At 38.3% G+C, this 24,861-nt stretch overlaps 1 protein-coding gene across 1 annotated transcript in view; it reads left to right on the top strand.

Moving 5' to 3' along the window:
• Positions 1-24,861, top strand: part of DCP1A (decapping mRNA 1A) — a 60,468-nt gene that overhangs the window by 3,033 nt on the left and 32,574 nt on the right. Inside the window, exons 2-3 of the mRNA XM_029242500.1 lie at positions 116-156; positions 2,407-2,534. Of these exons, the coding sequence (XP_029098333.1) occupies positions 116-156; positions 2,407-2,534 (169 nt within the window). The remainder of the gene's footprint in view (positions 1-115; positions 157-2,406; positions 2,535-24,861) is intronic.

The raw sequence follows: 24,861 nt of genomic DNA, 5'->3' as shown, positions 1-24,861 counted from the left end.
GTGATTAATTTTAAAATAAATAAGTTGATCTTAAACATGAAGTATTTCTTCTCCATTGGGACTACTTGGGGTTAGATTATGGGAAAAAAACTAATTGTCTCATTGTCTGTTATAGGAGAAGACTGATATAGAAGGGACCTTATTTGTATATCGAAGGTAAGCTTTTTTAAAAAAATTTTTTTTAATTTTTTTTTTTTTAATTTGATGGTGAATGGTGTCATATGGAGTGATTCAACCCTATCGTATATTTGTCTTTGGGACCTTCCTGCTTGACCCTTCAAGTATTCATCCATCCCTCGCTGTGAGATCCTTACCAAGTAATGTCCTTTCTTTGACACTTCCTGTGATTCAGAATCAAACAGAACTAGAATTTATTTAGGAACCTAGCAAAATGGAAAACGTTTTCTAGTAAAGAATGAGTCTAAAGCAGTTGCCTTTCTCCCTCCCCCCATATTAAGAAAAATAGAATACATTGAGAAAAATAGTTGAGAAAAAAGAGAATAGATGGACTAGCTGTTGTGTGATTACTAAACAAAAAGTTATCTTCTAAGACTCTGGTTCTGTCCCCTTTCCATCTACCCCCAAAAGTTTTGGATTTTGTCAGTGTCTGTAGTAATATGTATTTTTAGTTTGAGAGTCCTTTAGAAAGCCTAGATTATTCATAATTGCACATTTTTTATTTTTAACTTTTCTGAGAATTATCGTCTTAAAACATGATTTTTAAAAAAATGATTGGTTTGTAAATGCAGCTTGTGTTTTGTTCGGCAAATTTCTTGGCCTAAAGGCAGCTGACAGGGTATGTTAGTCATTGGAGTTCCTTGTTTTCCTGGATCCCTCTTAGGTCTTGCTCTGACTGAGGTAGGTTCCTTCCTTTGGTTTCTAAAGCTTAGGGAACTCAGCAGGAGTTATTACTGATACCTGGTTCTTTTCCTGTGTGTGTGTATTGTGAGTTATCTTTTATGGATTGCCTTTCTCCATTTCTCCACTGATGGTTATTAACAAGAATTTGTCAAATATTCTTCTAAATTTTGCTGTACAACTTTGAGATCTTGTCTAAAAATACTGATCTTTTTCTTCCTTTAAATGTATATGCTTTGATGTTACTTTTTATTTTTTGACATTTTGTTTACTGTTATTCATCTTTCTCCTTTAAAAAAAAAAAACACTTTACCCTTCACCTACATTATTTGTCTTCATTACCAATATAAATGTCTAGAAGCTCTTCAACTGTTGTTAGAATGTTGGTACTTGGAAAGTGCTTTGCTGGCCTTATTGTTACAGTAGAGTACAGATCCACCGGTTATAGAAGATGAAATTTAGTTTAGTGAGCGACTTGATTTAATGAAATTTATGGAGGCTTACACAGTATTGATTGTAATAAAAGGAGACCAGAGAAACTCTATTTGGGAAATGTGAGAACATTTTATATACTTTGGATAAATATATACCAGGATGTCAGAATGTCGATTTGGAGAGACCTTAGTATAAAAGAAGCCTGGATTTGGAATCAGAAAACCTAAAGGATTCAGTGAAACAAGTGTATACAGAGAAACAAGTGAGAAACCGTAAAGTGTTGTATACAAGTGAGAAATATCTAAAGGATCATATGCTGAATCATCCTGATATGAGAACCAAGGGTGTTTCTTATTGTAGGATTGGAAGCATTTTCTTTGTAACTCAGGTTTTTCCATAGTTCTCACATTTGATGTAAGAAAAATCATTGTAATGGTGGGCAATAATTATAACCAATCCTGCAACATATTTAAAATAAATTATATTTTTATTGAGCATATGTTTATTAAACATATACTATATGTCTGTCTTGGGACATATCTAAAAAAATGACAACCCTATTTTCATGGAACTTACAGTTTAGTGGAGAAGGACAATAAATACAAAAAATAATAAGTGGTATGGAAAAAGAGAGAGGAGGATTAGAGGTATTGAGTTTGGGAGCATTAAAAAGGGTAGTTCTCTAGTGGCCTCAGTGAGAACAGGACAGTTTACCAAAGGCTTGCGGAAAATGGGTAACTCTAGATTCTAGGCCAGTGGCCCAGGCAGAGGTCTTTAGGTGGAAACATACCTGTAGGAAGAATGGCAAGGAGCCCAGTGTGGCTGGAGCAGGAGGAACAGGGAAGAGGCATAGGAGATGAAGTCAAGGGGGCGCACATCACCTGAGGCCTTGGTGGCCTTAGATAGGACCTTGGTCTTTACTCTGATGGACCGAGAAAGCTTCTGAGAGGAGGAGGGGTATGATCTGACTTAGATTTTTTTGTTTACAATTTTAAGTGCCAATAATATTATATAATGCAATATTGTATTCATTCTTTAAAATGGAAATAAAGAGGTAGATAACATTTCTGCAAATGAACAATAGCAGATTTTTTTTCTTCTATTAAATCTAAGGTCAGCTTCACCTTACCATGGTTTTACCATTGTGAATCGACTGAATATGCACAATCTAGTTGAACCAGTGAATAAAGACTTGGAATTTCAGCTCCATGAACCATTTCTACTATATAGAAATGCAAGCTGTGAGTATCTATCTGTTAATTACAGTGCATATGTTTGCAGTTAAAATTGAGTGACTTCAGTTTCTGTCAGCACATTATTCTTGGAAATTAAAGGTACAATAAAAAATATGGTCTATACTCTTGTGGTTATAAATGAGTCTCTTAGTAAGATCAGAGCTTTTAAATTGGGCTTCTAAAATTGAAACACTCTTTTGTATACAGTAACTTATTACGTTATTTTAGTTAACTATACTATTCCATATAATAGCATTACATTATATTCCTATTGTTTGTTCTCTGAACATAAGTTTCACCCTTTGTTTTTGTTGTAACATGTATTATTGGCTGCCCATGCCCCTGAGCAACAGAACTTAGTTTGAGAGACACAGGACAGATACTGATATTTCTGTCCACAAAGAAAGTACATCTTTGCCCTGATTGTGGTATTTTTCGATCTGTTTATTTAGTTGAGTATCTGTTGGGTAAAAGTGCAGGGCCAAGAGCTATTGTACTTTAATGTTAATAATATAATAACCTATGGGGTAGGCCGGCAGTTAAGTCAGCTGAGACCCTGAGGTGAGTGGCGGCTATTCAGTTGAAGAGTGAGGATTGTAACCCTTTTTTCTGCTTCCTAGTCCAGGGTCCTTTCAGGCATTTTATAGACTCTAAAAATGGTTGGGTGTGGTCAGCAAAGCTAGAGTGGCCCTTTCAAGAAGGAAAGCACTAAAAAGTATACCTGGTTCCTGTACTTCAGCATGGGTATTGAAAGTATGAGTGTTTGAGGAAAGAAGACGGGCGATTTGTTTGGCATTGATGGTAGGGATATCAAAACTGGTTACGGTGGTAAGGTGATTGTGCTGTAACCATCATCTAAGGAGATTGCTGGAGATAACTTTGCTCCTTAAGTAAAAGTTTGAATTTCACTTGACTGGGAGGTAACTGGTATGGGGGGAATGTCTTCAGTATAAAATGTAAAAAACTAGAAATTATGCATCTTTTCATTCCCTGAATGAGAAATGACAAGGTCTGTGTTGAAGCTAGAAACCCCAAATTCTTCTCTGTAGCTCACTTTTAAGTGAAATAAAATCTGTCTCTTGACTTTTCAGTAAACTGTTTGTCCAGATAATTACCTCTCTTAGATGGTTTGAATGGATTTATTTAAACTAATGTTACAGTAGAATTACTTCAAATAGCTGTTTTCTTTACGCTGACCATTCTGTTAAAGGGGAAATTCTGCAAAGTAACACAGATCCAATTTTTTTTTAAGGAAAATTGGTTTAATTCTGCTTTTTATTACCTGAAAGTTTAATCTAGCTATTGCCTCTAAGAAAAGTTTGATTAGTAAAGTAGTCAGTAGGGGAAATTATCAGAGGCCCATGGACTTGATTACCATTTAGCATAAGCCTGAAGTGAATCTCATTATATTTCTTTAACAAGTAAAGTTTCCTGTGAAGTTGAAAGTGCAAGATAACACAAATATAAGTGAACCATGATTAACCAAAATTTTTTTAAATTAATTTTTATTGGAGTATAGTTGATTTACAATGTTGTGTTGATAAAACAAAATTTAATCGGAGCCTAAAATATCTGGAAATATTTCTATAGTCCATGTGTGGAAGAAATGAAAGCAAATTGTAAAAAAAACAGGTTAATGTTAGGTTTTATTTTGTGAAAATCTAGTAAATTTCTCATGTGTTACTTGGGATCAATACTATAACTTTAACCGCACTATAGTGTCATAGATTGATTTGCTGTAATGATAAGACCTTAAATTGTCAGGAGTGTTTTTTATATTAATTAGAATATTCTTGAGGGAAAAAGTGTACTACTGCTTTTTATTTTAGAAAGATTTTCAACAAGAGGTTGAAACAAAGGTTTCCTTAGTTAAACAGAAGACTCACTTAACCAGGTCATTCCCTTCCTCGGTTAATTGAGGCACTGAATCATCTCAAGGGCCTTACAGTTTCTGATATTGCTAATTAGAAATTCAAGAGCACATCAGTTTGCTTTCAGACCAGAGAAAAGCCTGAAAAGGTCAAGCACAATACTGTGGATATATTAGAAACAGTCCAGAGGAGGAGCTTGGGGAAAGTATTTAAAGGAATAGCTGTTTCGGGGAGAAGTGACAGAGGCAGCATAAAGTGATTCTGGGAGTGTTCAGGCCTCTCTTGAGTATATGTTTTGTCTACCTAGTCTTAAAAGTAAAAAGTAGTCTTGTCAGGTCAGCAGGCTATTGAGTTGTTTAGGGATTGTTCTTTAAATAAAAAGTTAATTAGTGTCTGATTGTGTATACAGGTAATTGTACATGATTCTGTAGCTGCTCTTCTGTTGTTTTCTTTTGGAAAATACCACCAAGACACCTGACCCATTTTACTCAAGTTACACCCTCAGATCTAGTTCCACTTAAATCAGTTTTCAGAGTTGAGAGAATATTGAGCTATAACTTTTTCCAGTTCTAAATTGTTTGTTTTGCTTTATATTCTTTTTTTGAGTGGTTTTTCTTGTTGGTTTGTTTTGGCCATTCTTTGCGGCTTGTGGGATCTTAGTTCCCCGACCAGGGATTGAATCCTGGCCCACAGCAGTGAAAGCGTGGAGTCCTAACCACTGGACCACCAGGGAATTCCCTAGGTTTTCTTTATACACTCCCCACACACCCTAGCCCCACCACCCCAAGAGAAAGGTAAAATCTTACAGAGGAAATGCTTATGCCTTCCAGAAGCTTAGCTTTGGTGATTCTCTTGAACCTTTTGGAAGCAGTATATTTTTGTATACTGTGCAAGGACTTTGGGCAGCCACAAGACCCCAATGAGGGTTGTGGAGACTGCAGATTCTGTAGTTATTAAGCAAAAATGATGTTCCCAGCACCTTATTTCTGATTCCCAACTTACAGATGAGGAAACAAGAGTCCCAGAGAAGTTAAGAAATTTGCATAAGAGTCACAAAGGTTATAAGTGACAGGCAGAAGTCAAATCTAGGTCTGTTGAGCTTCAAAACCAATGTTCTTTCTACTCTGCTACAACAATAACATTACTTCATCAATTCACATTCTAGAGCAGTGCTATCCAACAGAACTCTGTGATGATGGAAAGATTCTATATGGGTACTGTCTCGTATAGCAATTGCCAGCCAGCCACATGTGACTGTTGAGCACTTGAAGTGTGGCTGGTGTGACCAAGAAAAAAATTATTTTTAAGTTTATTTAATTTAATCAGTCTGCATTTGAATAGCCATACGAGACCAGTGGCTACCATATTGGACAACAGAGGTCTAAAGCATGGATCCATGCAGAAACACACCCTTTTGTTATGCCATACCTGAACTGAACAAGCACTTGGGAAGCTTTAGATTAGATTTTTATGCCTCTCACTTAGTAATTCCTTTTTAAAATTTACAAATGATTTCTAGATACAAAGGCTGCAGAAGATATCCCTGAGGGTGGCTTTGCCATGGTAACACTCTTCTGCGTGGAATTTAGTTTGCAGACAAGAATTCTATTCTAGGCTTTGCCATTTTACCAACTGTAACCTTGGATAAATCACTTAAACCACTGATCTGACCTGCTTATCTTAAGAGAGCACCATATATGTAAAGGTTTTTTGTCAGGCACTTACAAATATAAAATATTATAGACTTTGTCTCCATCTTGGACTTAAGCCAAATGATCTTCTTAGTGAAAGAATCATAAAGACTTTAATATTATACAGGCTCTCTTATAACCTAGGCCCATAGTGTGCTTCTTTCCATCCCTTCTGATTAGCACCATGACAAGCTGGGAACTCTGTTTACCTTTACAAATATTACATTCAAATGTTGTAAGGGCAATTACTAGACAGCCTGAGGTATGATAAGTTGAATATATATAAATATATGTTAAAGATGAGAAATCTTGGAGGCTACAAATTTTTTAAAACTCTGATCAGTGGGTCATGGTGTGCTGGAACACACAGCCCCCTCCTGGCTAAAATTTTGTAGGATAATGTAATGCTGTTTTAATCTGTGGACACATCTCCCTTAAAAACACTTATGATAGTTTTCATTTTATCTGTGATTAGTTGAAAAATCATAATTCTTTTGCTGTGTAGACATATGCATTACTACCAATCTGCTGATCTTCTGTTTTCATTTGTGAACAGAATCCATTTTGCTAACTGGATTATAAAACCATTCTTGCGAACTCTGAATTTCGAGGAGTTATGGCATAGGCACATCAAAGAAAAACTCCTGTCCAGCAATATGATGTCAGAAAATCTTCCTCCTATAAACACTTAGAAATGCTATATAAAATATTAAATGCATAGTATAGCCTGAAAGGGAATGGGGGCATTTTAATGGGTCAGCATCAAAGTGAAAACTGAAAGCCAAAGTGGGAAGCTTGTGTGCTGACACCAGCTGCCAGATGGTTAAAGGGTTCTTGGGGATAGGGAACGTTCCTTAACATAAGGACCCCATTATAATTACATGGGGTCAGGAGACAAGACCTTGACCCCTCACGAGGTGGCTCATTGGAGCTGAGACGTACATACCAACGTTCACCCAGGTGCCCTAATGAGTTATATATTAATAAATTAGAAGGATATCAGAGATATCCCCACGAACCTAGGGAGATGACAGGCAAGCTAATCTACCTCAGTCTAGGCTATGAGTTAGAGGGAAAATGTCTCCCCTGAAAATTGTAACCATGAGCTCTCTCATGCAGATTTGAGATTCAAGTTATATCATTCATTTGGTATAATTTCTTACCCAGGCCAAAAAATTAACATAAAATTGATCATCAACTGTTGAGTACTCTAGAACATCTGGCAAAAGCAAATACAAAACTTTTCTGGAGAGAAATATTCTTAATCCAGATTGCCCAGGCATCTTATTGACAAGCCTCGTGGTCCAAAATTACTATATGTACAAAGAAATAATTCAGTCAGTAAAAGTTACGATAAAACAAATAGCCAACCCTTCGCAGAAACTTTGGGTAATGAAATGATCAGATAGAGACTTTAATGGATATGAATATCCGATGTAGATTATAAAATAAAATGATAGGTAGATTTGAAAAATAACCAAGTAAAACTTCTAGAAATTAAAATTTTAGTTATTGAAATAAACTCTCTACCTGGACTCAACAGTGAATTTATAACAACTGAAAAGAGAATTGGGGAACTGGAAGAGACATCTGAGAAAATTATCCAGGATGCGTTCCAGAAAGGGAAAAAATGGAAAATTTGAAAGAGAGGATAGGATAGGAAAGTCTTAGAAAGTTTAACATATGACAGAGAAGAATTTCAGAAAGATAAAATATAGAGAGAGGTAATATTTGAAGAGATTATGACTGAGAATTTTCCAGAATCCATGAAAGACAGAAATCTCAGATTTAGGCAGTAAAATAAGGCCCCAAGCAAAGTAAATAGAAATAAATACACACCTGGACAGATGGTAAAACATCAAAGGCAAAGACAGAAGCAACCAAGCTTGAGATTGATTATTTACAAAGAGCACCAGTTTGACAGCATATTTAATTGCAGCTACTGAATTTGAAAGACAGGGGAATAATATATGCAGAGTACTGAGGAAAAAACAAACAATTCAGTAATTCAAGAGAGCAAAATAAAGACATTTTTCAACAAAAACAGAACTGTTGTCTCCCCAGACCCTTGTTGTATACACTTCCAAAGCAATACTGTCCAGTATGGTAGCCACTAGTCACATGTGGCTATTGAACACTTGAAATGTGCCTAGTACAAGTGAGTTTTTAATTGTAAATTAATTCTTAATTTAGTTTAATTAATTTAATTTTACCAGTGCAGCTCTAAAGGCTATATAGTTCAGAAATAAGGAAATTGAACACAGAAGTAATGAGATTTAAGCAACAACCATAATGAGCAAAGAAAAGAAGGTACATCAAAATAAGCATTAACTGTATAAAACAATAAAATGACTAGTTTCAGTAGAGGTATTAAAAAGGTGAAGCAGGGCTTCCCTGGTGGCGCAATGGTTGAGAGTCCGCCTAACGATGCAGGGGACACGAGTTCGTGCCCCGGTCCGGGAAGATCCCACATGCCGCGGAGCGGCTAGGCCCATGAGCCATGGCCGCTGAGCCTGCGTGTCCAGAGCCTGTTCTCCGCTACGGGAGAGGCCACAGCAGTGAGAGGCCCGCGTACCGCAAAAAAAAAAAAGTGAAGCAAAAATACTAGACCCCAATAATATAAGATAAAAGCTTTCCAAACATAAAGCATCCCAAGACTGAGAAGAGGGTAAATAAATTGATGAACAACAGACTTTTAAGTCAAGTGATTACCCAAAAGATTCAGGGTAATCACTGCAGAACAAAAAATAGGATGTCTTGATTTTAAGCCAGTATAAGTCAAGATAGGTAAAACATAAATAGAAACCATGGGAAATAGCCCAGTTATAATAAAATGGCAGAAATAAATAAATCAGTATTTAGAACAAATGTTAAGTGAACTGTACTTGCCAGTTAAAAGAGATTCTGAGATTGGATAAAGATACAGAATTTGCCTAAAATGCTGTTTCCAAAAAACTTAAAACTCAAAAACCAGGAAAGGTTGAAAGTAAAGGGATAGAATGATATAAGGTAACTATTAACCAAACAAGGCTGATGTAACTATGTAAATCACACATGATAGATTCTAAGGTAAGAAACATCATCAGGAATAAAAGTTACCACATAATGACAAAAGGAGTAAATAACCTGCAAGGTAAAACAATTCCAGACTGGTATTACCTTGTATTAATATTCGTCAGAATTACATATCAAATGTTTAAAATCCATAATTATAATGGGAGAGTTAAACAGGCCACCTCAGTAATTGACAGATAAGGCAGATAATTTAATAAGGTTATGGGATATTTAAACAACACAGTTAGGCTTGATCTAATGGACATATAAAGAACCCTGCTTCTAGCAGTTCAAGAATTTGCATTTTTTTCAAGTCTGTATAGAATTTTATAAAAAATACCATATGTAGGCTACCCAGCCACAAAAGTTATAGAGGAAAAAAGAAATCTTTAAGTTGAAGGAAAATATAGATGAGTAGAAATTAATTGCAGAAAGTAGGAATTGCAATAGAACAGTAGAGCAAATCAACAAAACAAAAAACTCTCCCCTATAACTTGATTGATCCAACAACAAAAAAAGAGTAAGGAGAGGCATAATAGGCAATACTAGTAATAATATATACTGTATATATAGAGCAACTAAAGATAGAGAATAAAATAAGAAACCACCGCAAAGAACTTTTTAAAAATAAGAAACCACTATGAAGAACTTTCTGCCTGTAAGTTTAAAACTTGGATTATATGGACAATTTCCTGGAAAAAACACAGTGTAACAAAACTTAGGAATAAATGGACTCAATAAAATAACTGGGTCAGTAGTTTAAAATCTCTTCCATCACATCTTAAAAAATGCTGAGAAGGATGTTCTGTCAGGTTCAGTAAATGGTACTAGAGTAGTTCTCCATATAGCAACCGGCCTCTGAAAAAGCATCCATACGATCTATACATTTCTGATCTTATCACAGGACATTTATCTCCACAGTGAGGAAATTGTGCTTCTATTATCCACTCTTCCTTCAAGCATTTGGTGAGCACCTGCTACAAGAAACATGCCTCACTAAGTATGTTTCTCTTCGAAGGTTCTTTTCCCCAAGATCAATGTCAGGGGTGCTTTGATTTCCACTTCTGTGGGTATCTCTCAGGGTGAACGTGGCAACCTGGAATCTGTTATTTATATGTATGTGTGTGTGTGTGTGTGTGTGTGTGTGACTTAATTATGACATGCCCCAAGGCCATTTTGTAAGGTAGGTTCTGAGCAATTTTTTTAAATCCAAAATTTGGTATGTGAATCAACAAAAAAGTGAAAGCAAGCAAAACTGGTTTTTCTTTGTTACAGCTAGACAGTTCACAGTATAACCTGGTTAATTGAAAATATTAAGATAAAGGTTTGTGGTACCACTAAGCTCTGTAAAATCGATTCTAGCATTTAATGATTTTCTTTTGCAAAAACTATTTATTTTGTCCTTTGTTTTTAAACAAACAAGGTGATTATTTAATTCAGATGCACATCTTAATTCATTAATGTTTATTAAGTATCTTTTGCTAAGCATTTTACCACACGGTATATCATTTTGATTAACAGTATTGTGTACTTTTAAAGAATTTTATGTATGTTTCTAGTTCTGAGATTCTGTTTTATTTTCTTAGAAAATTATAAGCGGAAGTCTTTAAATTGTGTTAGAACTTTTAATGTCAGACCTCTGCCTTTCTGGTAAAGGTCAAGATTCTTAAAGAAATATGCTACTATATTAATCCCAATGCTGCGCATATTTATTCCTGAAACAACCCTGTTAGTGGTAAAAATTAATGATTTAAGATCTGTGATTTGAGACTTACCAGTTGCCAATTTGAATGATTAAGCTCGTTACAGTGAAAATGTGATCCACCAGAGGGACTGTGAGGGTATTTACGTGTTGTTTTTCCTGGTCATTTTTAACAGCAATACTGATTCATGAATTAGAAGTATACAGTCTAGATTTTCTCTTCTCACACCTAACTTTATTCTGTCCTTAGACAAGTTGGTGGTGGTGGTTTTAGCCAGAAGAGAAGCAATTATCTTATTTTGTGTGCATGTTAGACTTGACATCTTTTTACTGAACTATAATCATTTTAACAAGGACAACTCCGTGTTTCCTCCACCCAACACCTTAAGGCATGGATCTCCCACTGAATGCCACTTTTCATTTTAAAATGTTTTCTATAATCCAGAAGTACTTTTGAAAAAAATCAACAAAGCTTCACTCTGTAACCAGCTTAACAACAACAACAGATCACCATAACAAAACAATTGAATATAAAAGTATTATTGCTATTTAATATTTTTAAGAACTTACCTCCAAAAACCTGTGCGAAGTACCCCTTCGTTTCCGTTTCACTTGTAATTTTTCCTTTATATCGGGCATCAGTCTCTTGATATAGAGCATTTTTAATTAAAATTAGATCACTAGAAAAAGCAGGGAGATTCATTTCCATAGCGTTGAAAATGTAGCTGCCAAATGGAAAGTTTTAGTAGGAGAAATACTGTAGTGTGTGTTTGTGTGTGTTTCTTGGTCTCTGCTTGTCCTTTCTCAGTTCAAGGGCAAGACTCCGAACAGTAGAGGTGCTAGGTGGCTGCTGGCATTTGGCGCAAATCTTCAGACTTAAAGCACAGTGCAGGAAATTTCCTTGCAAGAGAAGTTTACAATTTGTCAACTCAGAAAATGTGAGTTCTACGTCAAGACTGAAAGAGGAATTTATGAACAGTTTTTAAAGTTACACAGTTCATTCTTTGTGGTCTTTGAATCCAGCACGCTGCTTCTTACTTAGCCTGAAGAAAGGCAGGCAGTCTTCCCCCATCAGCAGCAGCTGCTGTGGTCGGCATGATTCTGCAATCAGTGAAAGAAGGAGGATCTGTGGCGCTGCCTTAGCCTGGCCTTCTGAACCAAGATAAAGAGCCTTGCTGTTGCCACCTTTGTAGATTGAAGAGGTAAAAACACCATGAAAACAGTGACTTAGACTCTAAGGCTGATCTGGTGACACTGTTAGGTCAGACATATCAAAAATCTTTAATGCTTCCTGTCATAGGCCACCACTTAGTATTCTAGTAGAGCTCCATCAGGTACCTTCTTGTTAACTTCCTGAGCCTGTGAATGTGTCAGAATTTCCAAAGCAGATTCTTTTCATTATGCCTAATTAATTACTGGCTTCGCCCCGCCCCGCCCCGCCCAAAGTAGTGTTGTCAGGGGAAAAGCAATTTTTATCATTTTTTTTTAATTATAGTGTTATCTTAATTGTAAAGATTTAAAAAGTTAACCATGTATGCTCCACTTATTTCTTTTAGGTAATTAATGTTTTCTCTTTCAAGAACTCAAAAAGGAAAGCAACATTTACTTATAGCTAAGTGGCAGAAACTTCTTACTATGTGTTGTATAGGTTTTCACCTTGTGTTAATATAGGGAAGCACACTGTGGAGGTGAAAAATTGAAACAGAGTAACCACTTGTCCAGGAAGATTTGAAGCCACTCTGGAGTGGGCAGAATAAACCTCAAGACAGCCCTCTGACATTCAGTCCCCCGGAGGGTCCAGGCAGATCTGAGCTACTTGCAAAGTCACTGCTTCTAGGCATGCTCAACTTTTTCTTTTTGTTAGAGGAAGGCATAGGATAAGCATTTGCTACCAACATTTTAAAAATTAGGGCATTTGGGCTTCCCTGGTGGCGCAGCAGTTAAGAATCCACCTGCCAATGTAGGGGACACAGGTTCGAGCCCTGGTCCGGGAAGATCCCACATGCCGCAGAGCAACTAATCCCATGCACCGCAACTACTGAGCCTGCACTCTAGAGCCCACGAACCACAACTACTGAGCCCACGAGCCACAACTACTGAAGCCCGTGTGCCTAGAGCCTGGGCTCCACAACAAGAGAAGCCACTGCAATGAGAAGCCTTCGCACCTCAACGAAGAGTAGCCCCTGCTCGCTGCAGCTAGAGAAAGCCTGCGTTCAGCAACAGAGACTCAATGCAGCCAAAAATAAATAAATTAATTAAATTAAAAAAAAAATTGGGGTATTTTACACACACACATCTGGAGTTCTACCTTTTCTTGTTATGATAAAATGGCATGTATGGCCACACAGCACCTGCATTCCTGCAAGCACTAACAGTCAGCAGAGTGCTGGGTAGGGCCTGCTCACCGGAGCCTCGCTGATCCATCACACCCTGAGGTCTCTTATACCCGCTTCGGCATTTGCCTTACAACCCTGGCTTGGATAATCTCTTAGTAAATTGGTAGAAAAACATGTAGGAGAGAAGTTAGAGAAAGGAGAGAAAAGAAGTTCCCCCTTTTCTTACACCACTGTCTGACCTGTTTCCCAAACCCCTAAGTGTAGATTTTTAGAAGCCCAGGAAACAGGAACTTGGCTGCATGGAAGCCAAGGGCCATGCTTCCCACCCTTTGTTGTCCCTTGTGATACATAAAAATGATAATATGGATTTGTGTGGGACACTGGGATGAATAGACCACTAGTGGGGGTTGGATGAATCCAACATTTTGGCACACCCATAATCACTTGCAGCTCAGGGGAAGCTCTGCCTTAGGGAGTGGCAAGTACTGTGTGGCAATAGTGGCGAAAGATCCTGACAGCAGAGGTGAAACCCTAGTGTGATTCACTATTTTATTCAGGGTTGCCCATCATTAAAGAATAAAAAGTTTATAAATAGGAATCATCAGTTGTGATATTTTGGGGTTTATTTTCCTAGTCCCCCAAAACATTCAGTGGTCATTTCATGTGTCTGAATCCTATATTGAAATTACAGTGTTAAAAGGGACTTTGGAAGCAGTATTGCTGGTAAATATTTTTGGACTTGATTTAATTTAGAGAGGGGAACCAAATTTAGAAACAAACCAAAGAGCTTGCAAAATAGCATTTTTAATTTCCTGGTCTAAGTCTTTTAATCAGTGTTTACTAAATGGACATTATAATTTAAATTTTAGAAGGTGTGCTCTTTCTCTGCCATGTTAGTGTTCAGTGGTGTTTTAATATGTGTGTTCTTTTGTCCAAAAAAGGTAAGCTGCTGACATAACCCAGTTACACTTACCAGCCTTACTTATAGATTCACAGCATTGCCTCACCTGCCTGTTTGCCACCTACCACAGTCTCCAGTCGTAATCCCAGGTCCGCAATCTTTGTCTCCATACCCCTTTTCCTGTGTGTGTGTGTGTGTGTGTGTGTGTGTTCTAAACCCCACCCCACCTTAGAGACTTTCTCTTCTCTCTCTTTCCCAACCTTTTGATACTGATAAGGAGCCACCAGGCTTATTCTTGTCTTAAAGGAAATGATCTGTCAAGGCATTTGCTTTTTCACTTGTCAGGGCAGGCTTATGTTTGTATCATCTACTCCATTCTTAACAGTACTTTTATAATCAGAAGGGTCTTCCTCATTCTAGGGTAAATATTTTTGGTTATGTTGAAAGTACATTTTCTTGTTTTTGTTCCCCGGTCTAGGGGATCTTTGTGGGTGTCATCTTCATAAATTTTATAATAATTTTATAACTCAACCCCAAAAAGCTTTATCAAACCCCTTTTTCTGCTTGGCACCATACTGAGAAAATTTTCAGCCTCCTCAAATCCTTTTAGAAAGTAGATCAGATCTAAATAATAAATGAATAAAAAGACAACGTGCATGAGAGTGATTCCCAGCTCTGTGACAGTTCACAGAATCTCTAGAAGTCTCAAGGGATTTTATAAAGGCTCCAAATTAATTTGGGTTTCCTTGATCTTGTGTGTGCCATATGCCACTGCAGATGAGAAGCAAAATGAGGTATAACATCAAATCATAATTGGCTCCTGGATCTTCAAACAGGACTCTAGGGAAATGGATGTCTTGCCCTTCAGCTTTTTAAAATTTATCAGTATTAAACAATCCAATAACTTTAATCTTTGTCGATTGTATTTTTCATACTTTCAAAAGAAAAGGGCTGTCACTTGAAAAGCAATGGAGAGCTTCCCTGGTGGCTCAGTGGTTAAGAATCCGCCTGCTGATGCAGGGGACATGGGTTCGAGCCCTGATCTGGGAAGATCCCACATGCCGCAGAGCAACTAAGCCCATGCGCCACAACTACTGAGCCTGTGCTCCAGAGCCCACGAGCCACAACTACTGAGCCCACGTGCCTAGAGCCCGTGCTCTGCAACAAGAGAAGCTGCCGCAGTGAGAAGCCCATGCACCGCAGCTAGAGAAAGCCTGCACATAGCAACAAAGACCCAATGCAGCCAAAAATAAGTAAAATAAATAATTTTTTTAAGTTATAAAAAGAAAAAAGAAAAGCAATGGAAACGTTTAATTTTGAATATACTTTTCTGCACTTTGCTATTTTTTATGGAAGTACAACATAAAGGTATTTAAATGTCCTGTCACACCCCCTAACTCTTCAGTAACAGCATGACTTACTTGGGACAATGGTTAACAGCCATGATATGTGATGGGTGTCCAATAACTAAATAATTTGCTTTCATATTGATAAAAGCCACTTATAAAGCAGGATGCCATTATTATTTACCATAGCAAAATTATACGGTATTGCCACATCCCTAAATCCTCTGTGGTATAATTAATCAAGATGTTTCAGCAAACAAATTGTTGACAAAAATGTGTTGGGCCTTAGAGTGTAAGTTCTCTTGAGGGAAGAATACTTAGCTTTGGTTTAGAGACAAGGTCTTCCATGGTTTTAGCTATCTGGTGAACTTGTCTGTCTTTCCTCACCAGTGACAGTGACAGGCTTAGTGGCAGCTCCCTGGGCCTCCTTGCCAGTTGCATGCACTGAGCATTTGATATGTTGGCAGACAGAGCTGATTCTTTGATGCGTGTCTGAACCTCTACAGGTCTACTTTTGGCAGAATCGAGTGTGACTCTTATCCTTTACCCATTAAGCTATCATTATGGCTTCCTTATCTTTATTTCTTCTGCAGCATGCCTTTGAAAGTGTTTGGCTCTTTTTTGGCCGTTTACTTGATAATGTACAAGCGTGGAAAGTGTGCATCTTATTTCTAAATTATAGTGTATTTCTTCAAAGGAAAGGGGGTAGGGCTTAAGTAAAGATTTGTCGAAGTAAGTTGACAGCTCGGGTGGACTTACTTTGATTATTGATATGGAATTCTTTCTTAAGAGTTTGCTTTGCAAATCCCCTATGAAAACATACTTAAATGCCTCTGCTTAGCCCCCAGTAATATTGTGTGTTCCTCTCTGCGCCTGATGTACTGCATATCATCCTTTTTTCTCATCACTCTAAGTTGTATGGGATTGTCTATTAGAGAAATATTGGTATCTTTTGTATTTGGCCTCTTGTATTTTGTGTGTTCTTTAGCCAAGGTCAGATGAGGCATATTTAGAGAAAGGTAGTTGTGTGTGATTGCCATATATGAAGTCTTTTCAGAACCCCAATCCAATTTACTCTATGCTGGAGCAATTCTTAGCTGCAAGGAACATAACTTAAGAGCCTGTGGTAGATAATGCTTAGCAATTATCTCCTCTGTAACAGGGTTGCTTCTGTGCTTCTTCCATTGGGATGTCAAAGGTAAGTTTAATCTGTCGACTTACATCATATAAAATATTCCAGAATTATCTATTATTTAAGGATATTAACTCTGTTTGAAGCATTGGTAGTGTTTTGAAGTTCTGTGAACAGAAGAGGGGCGATGAAAATGGATTCCAAACACAGGGAACTATTCACAGCAGGCTGACGGCTCAGAAAACAAAAGCAAGCCTGGGCTGCCTCATGGTAGGACGCATGGCCAGATGTGGGGTCAGAGAAACCCCCTTGTGAACAGAGTAGGGAAAAAAAAAATCCATGTTCATGATCTTCATTGATTAAAATGAAACCATTCACTTACTCTGTATATCAGTGTTTTATCTCACTCTACAATGGCAATAAAAAAGCCAATTAAACTTTTATTTCCATTGAAAAGAAACTGTTAAAGTTGTGATTGGCCACGAAGTCTTTTATAGAATGTAATGACCTTAATTCAGGGTGAAACAAAAAATTCGCCATTAAAATAGCTTTCAGTGTACACTGAAAACGATGACATTAATCAAAGAAATTGAAGAAGACACATTGGACTTCCCTGGTGGCACAGTGGTTTAGAATCTGCCTGCCAATACAGGGGACACGGGTTTGAGCCCTGGTCCAGGAAGATCCCACGTGCCGCGGAGCAACTAAGCTCATGCGCCACAACTACTGAGCCTGCACTCTAGAGCCCGCGAGCCACAACTACTGAGCCCATGTGCCACAACTACTGAAGCCTGCACGCCTAGAATCTGTGCTCCACAACAAGAGAAGCCACCGCAGTGAGAAGCCCGCACACTGCAACGAAGAGTAGCCCCCTGCTCGCCACAACTAGAGGAAGCCCGCATACAGCAACAAAGACCCAATGCAGCCATAAATAAATAAATAAATAAATAAATAAATTTATAAAAAGAAAAAAAAGATATCCCATGCTCATGGATTAGAAGAATTAATAGCGTTAAAATGTCCATACTACCCACAGCAATCTACAGGTTCAGTGCAGTCCCTGTCAAAATTCCAATGACATTTTTCACCAAAATAGAACAAACAATCCTAATATTTGTATGAAACCACAAAGACCCTGAAGAGCCAAAGAAATCTTTTTTTTTTGCGGTACATGGGCCTCTCACTGTTGTGGCCCCTCCCATTGCGGAGCACAGGCTCCAGATGCACAGGCTCAGCGGTCATGGCTCACGGGCCGAGCCGCTCCGTGGCATGTGGGATCTCCCCGGACCGGGGCACGAACCCGTGTCCCCTGCATCAACAGGCGGACTCTCAACCACTGCGCCACCAGGGAAGCCCCCCCTTTTTTTTTAATATTTTATTTATTTATTTGGTTACATTGCGTCTTTAAAACGTTTAGGCATGTGAGATCTTTCCTTGCAGCACACAGGCTCTCTAGTTGTGGCGCGCAGGCTCCAGAGCACACGGGCTTAGTTGCCCCACGGCACGTGGGATCTTAGTTCCCTGACCAGGGCTTGAACTCGCGTCCCCTGCTTTGGAAGGTGGATTCTTAACCACTGGACCACCAGGGAAGTGCTGAGCCAAAGTAATTTTGAGAAAGAACAACAAAGCTGGAGGCATTACCCGCCCTGATTTCAAACTATATTATAAAGCTGTAGTAATCAAAACAGTATGGTATTGGCATAAAAACACACATAGGTCAATGGAACAGAATAGAGAGCCCACAAATAAACCCAGGCATGTATGGCTGATTAACTTATGACAGAGAAGCCAAGAATACACAATGGAGAAAGAACAGTCTCTGATAAATGGTATTGGGTGAACTGAGCACACAATGGAATATTACTCAGCCATAAAAAAGAATGAAATCCTTCCATTTGGTTGGCCTTTGAGGGCATTATGCTAAGTGAAATAAGTCAGATGGAAAAAATAATACCACATGATCCCACTTATATGTGGAATCAAACAAAAATGGAGATCATAGATATAGAGAACAGGTTTGTGGTTGCCTGAGGTGGGTAGGTAAAATGGGCGAGGGAAGTCAAAAGGTACAAATTTCCAGTTATAAATTGAATAAGTCATGTGAATGTAATGTACAGCATGGTGACTATGGTTAATAGTACTGTATTGCATATTTGAATGTAGCTAAGAGAGCGGATCTTAAAAGTTCTCATCACAAGAAAAAAAATTTTTTTGTAACTGTGTATGGTTGATGGATGTTAACTGGCCTTGTAATTATTTTGCAGTATACACAAATATCAAATCATTGCACTGTACACCTGAAACTAATATAATATGTCGTTTATACCTTAATTTTTTTTAAAAAAAAGCTTTTATTAACAGTGGCTTCCTAAATGAATGTGTATTGGTAATATCAATATATGTTAATGTGTATTGATGAAATGCAAATCGTAGTTATAAAAAAGGATTTTTAGTTTATTTAAAGTTTCTTGTGCTAGCATTTATATTTTTTATATTCTGTCAGTCTTTTAGTGTATAATTTTTAACTTATTCAATTATTTATACTTTATTCTTCTATGTGTTGCTTTAGTCTTCAAGCATAATTGAAGCCCATTAACTCTTTTGTTTCTACAAAATATTTTACATTATTTCAACTAATGAGGCATTGGGTGTATAGCGGCAGGATTATTGGCCTAGGAATGAGAAGACCTGAGTTCTAGTTATAAGGCTATTTTTCTCTGATTTATTAATGTCATGTAGTCTTTCCATGAGCTTCAGTTTTCCACCCATAAGCATACATAATGAGACTAATGATCCAAACAAAATGACATAGATTTGTCTTTCTTTGCTTCTACCCTGTTAAGTACAACTATAAAAACCAGAAGTAACACAAAAGACAATCAGGAAAACTCTGAACAGTAGAAAGAGGAAGATGATCTGGTGCAGGACCCAGAACTCAAAGAACAACACAGCAGCATGTTGTCTTACAACCCTCCCACCCAACAGAAGAAGGGGACCCAGGCCTGGTGTTTCTTGACCTCCAGTGTAGCAAAGGAGGGTGCCCCAGTTAGGCTCATTCCTCTCCCAGATCAAATGGGAGTCCTGCCAACAATACCAGGTGAGCCCAGCAAAACTGGCAGGAAGGATTGGAAGCCCTACTGACAATAAGTGGCCACTGGGGTAATATGTTCCCTCCTTTTCATGAAGGTGTGGTGGGAGCAGGGGAGGAGTCACATCACAACCAGCCTGGCCTGGGTAGCAGTCTTCATCTCTGAAGGTCAGAGGCTCCCCACTAAAGGCATACCAGATGGCCTAGCCATGGGAAACTTCTCTCACCCCTTCAAGCAACACTGCCTAGGAGTCTACTAAATTCCCACCTCAAGAAATTAGGAAAAGAAGAACAAAATAAAATAAAGCATACAGAAGTAAGGAAAGAACAAAGATGAGAACAGAAAAATCAGTGACATTGAAAAGATGAAAATAGAGAAAAACCAATGAAACAAAAAGTTGGTTCTTTGAGGGCTTCCCTGGTGGCGCAGTGGTTGAGAGTCCGCCTGCCGATGCAGGGGACGCGGGTTCATGCCCCGGTCTGGGAAGATCCCACGTGCCGCAGAGCAGCTGGGCCCATGAGCCATGGCCGCTGAGCCTGTGCATCCGGAGAGGCCACAACAGTGAGAGGCCCACGTACTGCAAAAAAAAAAAAAAAAAAAGTTCTTTGAAAAAGTCGATAAAATTGATAAACCTTTAGTAATGACTAACAAAAGCAAAAACACGACACAGATTAGCAATATCAGGAATGAAATAGTGGACGTTGTTACCCCCAAACTGGGTTTGCCTCTTGGTGGGTGTCGAGCCAAAAGACAAAACCAAGCCAAAGATCAGTAGAAGGAAGGATTTATTTTTTGTTTGTTTGTTTTTTGGGGTTTTTTTTTTGCGGTACGTGGGCTTCTCACTGTTGTGGCCTCTCCCGTTGCAGAGCACAGGCTCCGAATGCGCAGGCTCAGCGGCCATGGCTCACGGGCCCAGCCGCTCTGCGGCATGTGGGATCTTCCCGGACCGACCGGGGCACGAACCCGTGTCCCCTGCATCGGCAGGCGGACTCTTAACCACTGCACCACCAGGGAAACCCGGAAGGATTTATTATTACTTGCAGCAATTAAGAACTACTGGGCTTTCCCAAAGCAGGGTTTCCCTGAACAGCAAAATTGGGGGAGTTTTAAGCTAAGGATACATGCATATTCATGAAGGGGCTTGAGTGGTCCACAGAGTCCAAGCTTCTATAGTTGATTGAGGGTCAGAAAAGGTCAACATCATCATTCCTTAGGTTTCAGTTGATCTGGTGGTTGAGCTTTTCAGGCTAGTCTTACCATTGAAACAGAACAGGGAGTCTAAGACTGATATGTTATCTTTGTTATTGTTACTTCTCTTGCCTGATAATAGCTTATTTCTGCACTCTTTTGTTCCTTTAAGATCGTTAGTTACTGGGACCTGTTCAGGGGCAAGCGTGGTGGCCAGGCTTAGAACACAAAATGTCTTAGGCCAAAAATGGCTTCTCTTCTGTCAAGAAAGCTGTGCCTGGTTCTCTTTCTCCTGGGACCTCCTACCGTATCTGGTTACAATGTCACTACACATCCTCTGTAATAAGAGAATGCTATTAACAACTTTATACTCATAAACTTGACAACTTAGAAGAAATGGACCAATTTCTTGAAAAAAACAAACTGCAAAACTCAACCGAGATAAAATAGATAACATGAGTAGTCCTATAGCCATGAAAGAAATTGAATCCATAATTTTAAAGCTCTCAAAAAAGAAATCTCCAGGCCCAGATGGTTTTACTGGAGAATTCAAAGAAGAATTAACACTAATTTTACACAGTTTGTTCCAGAAAACAGAAAAGGAAGGAACTCTTCTCAACTGATTGTGTAAGACCAGTATTTACTCTAATACCCAAACAAGACAAAGACAGTACAAAAAAAAAGGAGACCACAAACCAGTATCTCTCATGAACTTAGATGAAAAAAATCCTTAACCAAATATTAGCAAAGCCAACAATATATAGAAAAGAAATATAAATTATGCCCAAATGGGCCTTATTCCAAATCTGCAAAGCTTGTTCAATATTAAAAATCAGTCACTCTAATCCACCATATCATAAGTGAAAGGCTGAATGTCTCCCTTCTAAGATGGAAAACAAGACAAGGATATCCATTGTCATCACTGCTATTCAACAGAGCACTAGAAGATCTAGCCACTGCAATAAGGCGAAAAAGAAAAAAGAAGAGGGCTACAGATTGGAAAAGAAGAAATAAAACTGTCTCTATTCACAAATGACATGATTGTCTATGTGTAAACTCCTAGAACTAATAAGTGAGTTTGGTAAGGTCTGAGGATACAAGATCAACACACAAAAATCAATCAGACTTCTACATACTAACAATGAACCTGTGGAAACCCAAGTTAAAAACAATACCATTCATAATCTCTACAAAGAAAATTAAATACTTAGGGTAAACATAACAAAAAATATACAGGGTATATGTGCTGAAAATTACAAAATGAAAGAAATCAAAACCTAAATAAATGGAGAGATGTGCTATATCTGTGCATTGAAGGACTTGACATACTAAAGATGTCAGCTCTTCCCAAGTCCTGTCAAAATCCCAGCAAGGATTTTTTTAGGCATAGACAAACTTATTCTAAAATTTATATGGAAAGACACAGACCCTAGAAGCTAAAACGATCTTGGAAAAAGAAGCATAAAGTGGAGGAATTATTCTTCCCAATATTAAAGCCTGTATATAGCTGCAGTAATCAAGATGATGTGGCATTGGTAGAGGGATAAACAAATAAATAGGACAGAATAAAGAATCCAGAAATAGACACACACAAATATGCCCAACTCATATTTGACAAAGGTACAAAAGATCTCTCAATAGAAGAGAGCATTTTCAACAAATAATACTGGAACAGTTGCACCAAAAAGAAAAAAAAGAACCTTAACCTAAACCTTTTTTTCCCCAAAAAAACTTCAAAGTGGATCACCATCTTAAATGTAAAACTATAAACCCTTTAGGGAAAAAACAGGATAAAAATTTTTATTTATTTATTTATTTTATTTATTTTACCTTTGCCTGCTTTGGGTCTTCATTGCTACATGCAGGCATTCTCTAGATAGCAGGGCCTACTCTTCATTGCGGTGCATGGGCGTCTCATCGCAGTGGCTTCTCTTGTTGCAGAGCACAGTCTCTAGGCGCTCAGGCTTCAGTAGTTGTGGCTCACGGGCTCTAGACCGCAGGCTCAGTAGTTGGGGTGCACGGGCTTAGTTGCTCTGCATCATGTGGGATCTTCCTGGACCAGGGCTGGAAACCTGTCCCCTGCATTGGCAAGGCAGATTCTTAACCACTGTGCCACCAGGGAAGCCCAGGATAAAATTTTGAATCTAGGGGTCAGTAAAGAGTTTTTAGACTTGACATCAAAAGCATAATCCATAAAAGGAAAAACTCATAAATTGCACCTTGTCAGAATTAAAAACTTTTGCTCTGGAAGGACCTCGTGAAGAGGATGAAAAAAAACTACAGACAAAGGAGAAAATATTTTCAAACCACAAGTCTGACAAAGGACTGGTATATTGAATATATGAAGAACTCTCAACTCAACAGTTTAAAAAACAATCCAATGGGTCAAAAGACATAAACAGACATTTGACTAGAGAGGATACACAGATGACAGGCAGATGAAAAGACGTTCAGTAACGTTAGCCATTAGGAAAATGTAAATTAAAACCACCATGAGTTACCACTATGCACCTATCAGAATGCATAAAGGTAAAAATAGAACAACAAATGCTGGCAAGGATGCACAGAGACTAGATGTGTCATCCACTGTAAAACTGGAAAGCCGTTTAACAGTTTCTCTTTAAAAAACATGGAACTACTGTGACTCAGTAACTGTACTTTTGGACATTTAACCCAGAGAAGTGAAAACTTAGGTTCACAAAAACCTATACCCGAACATAGCAGCTTTATGCATAATGGCCAAAAACTGGAAACACTCCAGATGTCCTTCAGTGGACAAATGGTTAAATAAACTAGTGCATCCATACCGTGAAATACTATTCAGCAAAAAATGGGAACAAACTATTGATGCAAGCAACAACTTAGATGAATATCTAGAGAATTATGTTGAGACAGAAAAGTCAGTTGCAAAAAGTTGCATCCTCTATGTTTCCATTTATAATACATTCTTGAAATGGCAACGTTATAGAAATGGAGAACAGATTAGTGTTCTTGTCAGGGGTCAGAGATGGGGGAGGGGTACCAAGGGAGATGGCTGTGGCAATAAAAGGGCAACAGGGATCCCTGTGGTTACAGAAATGTTGTGTATCTTTTTTTTTAATATATATTTTTTAAATATTTATTTGGTTTTGCTGGGTCTTAGTTGCAGCAGGTGGGCTCCTTAGTTGTGGCTTCCAGGCTCCTTAGTTGTGGCATGTGAACTCTTAGTTGTGGCATGCATGTGGGATCTAGTTCCCTGACCAGGGATCGAATCTGGGCCCCCTGCATTGGGAGGGCAGAGTCTTAACCACTGGCCACCAGGGAAGTCCCAAAATGTTCTGTATCTTGATTTTATCAATGTCAGTAGTCTGGCTGTGATATTATGTTATAGTTTTACAAAATGTTACCACTGGATCAAACAAAGGGCACACAGGATCTCTGTTTACTTTTTGCAGTTGCATGTTAAGCTACAATTATTTCAAAACTAAAAGTTTAATTTAAAAAAATAAAAGCATATCTGCCCTTCCTGTGCCAGAGAGTCACAGTAAGTATGAAAGGGGGTGCAACCTGGGATGTGCTGTGTCACAGTGGGTGCACATGATAGCAATGAGCCATGCCTATCGCTATGTTTATTTTGACTTATGTATTCAGTATATCTACCTTATCCAGAAAGTATTTATATGTACGACACAGAGAATACAGCCAAAATTTTGTAATAACTGTAAATGGAAAATAACCTTTAAAAATTGTATAAAAATTAAAAGTTCAAGTAAAAAAATAAATTCAAAAAGTATCTGGGGCTTCCCTGGTGGTGCAGTGGTTAAGAATCCACCTGCCAATGCAGGACACAAAGGTTCGAGCCCTGGTCTGGGAAGATCCCACATGCCGCGGAGCAACTAAGCCCATGCACCACAACTACTGAGCCCACGTGCCACAACTACTGAAGCCCTGTGCTCCTCAACAAGAGAAGCTACCGCAATGAGAAGCCCATGCACCGCATCAAAGAGTAGCCCCCGCTCACCACAACTAGAGAAAGCCCGTGTG

The sequence above is a fragment of the Monodon monoceros genome, unplaced genomic scaffold (genome assembly GCF_005190385.1).
Source record: "Monodon monoceros isolate NGI ecotype Baffin Bay Population unplaced genomic scaffold, NGI_Narwhal_1 Super_Scaffold_3, whole genome shotgun sequence".
Classification (NCBI taxonomy): Eukaryota; Metazoa; Chordata; class Mammalia; order Artiodactyla; family Monodontidae; genus Monodon; species Monodon monoceros.
Note: the sequence above shows the minus strand (reverse complement) of the source record. Positions and strands in the feature narration are given on the sequence as shown.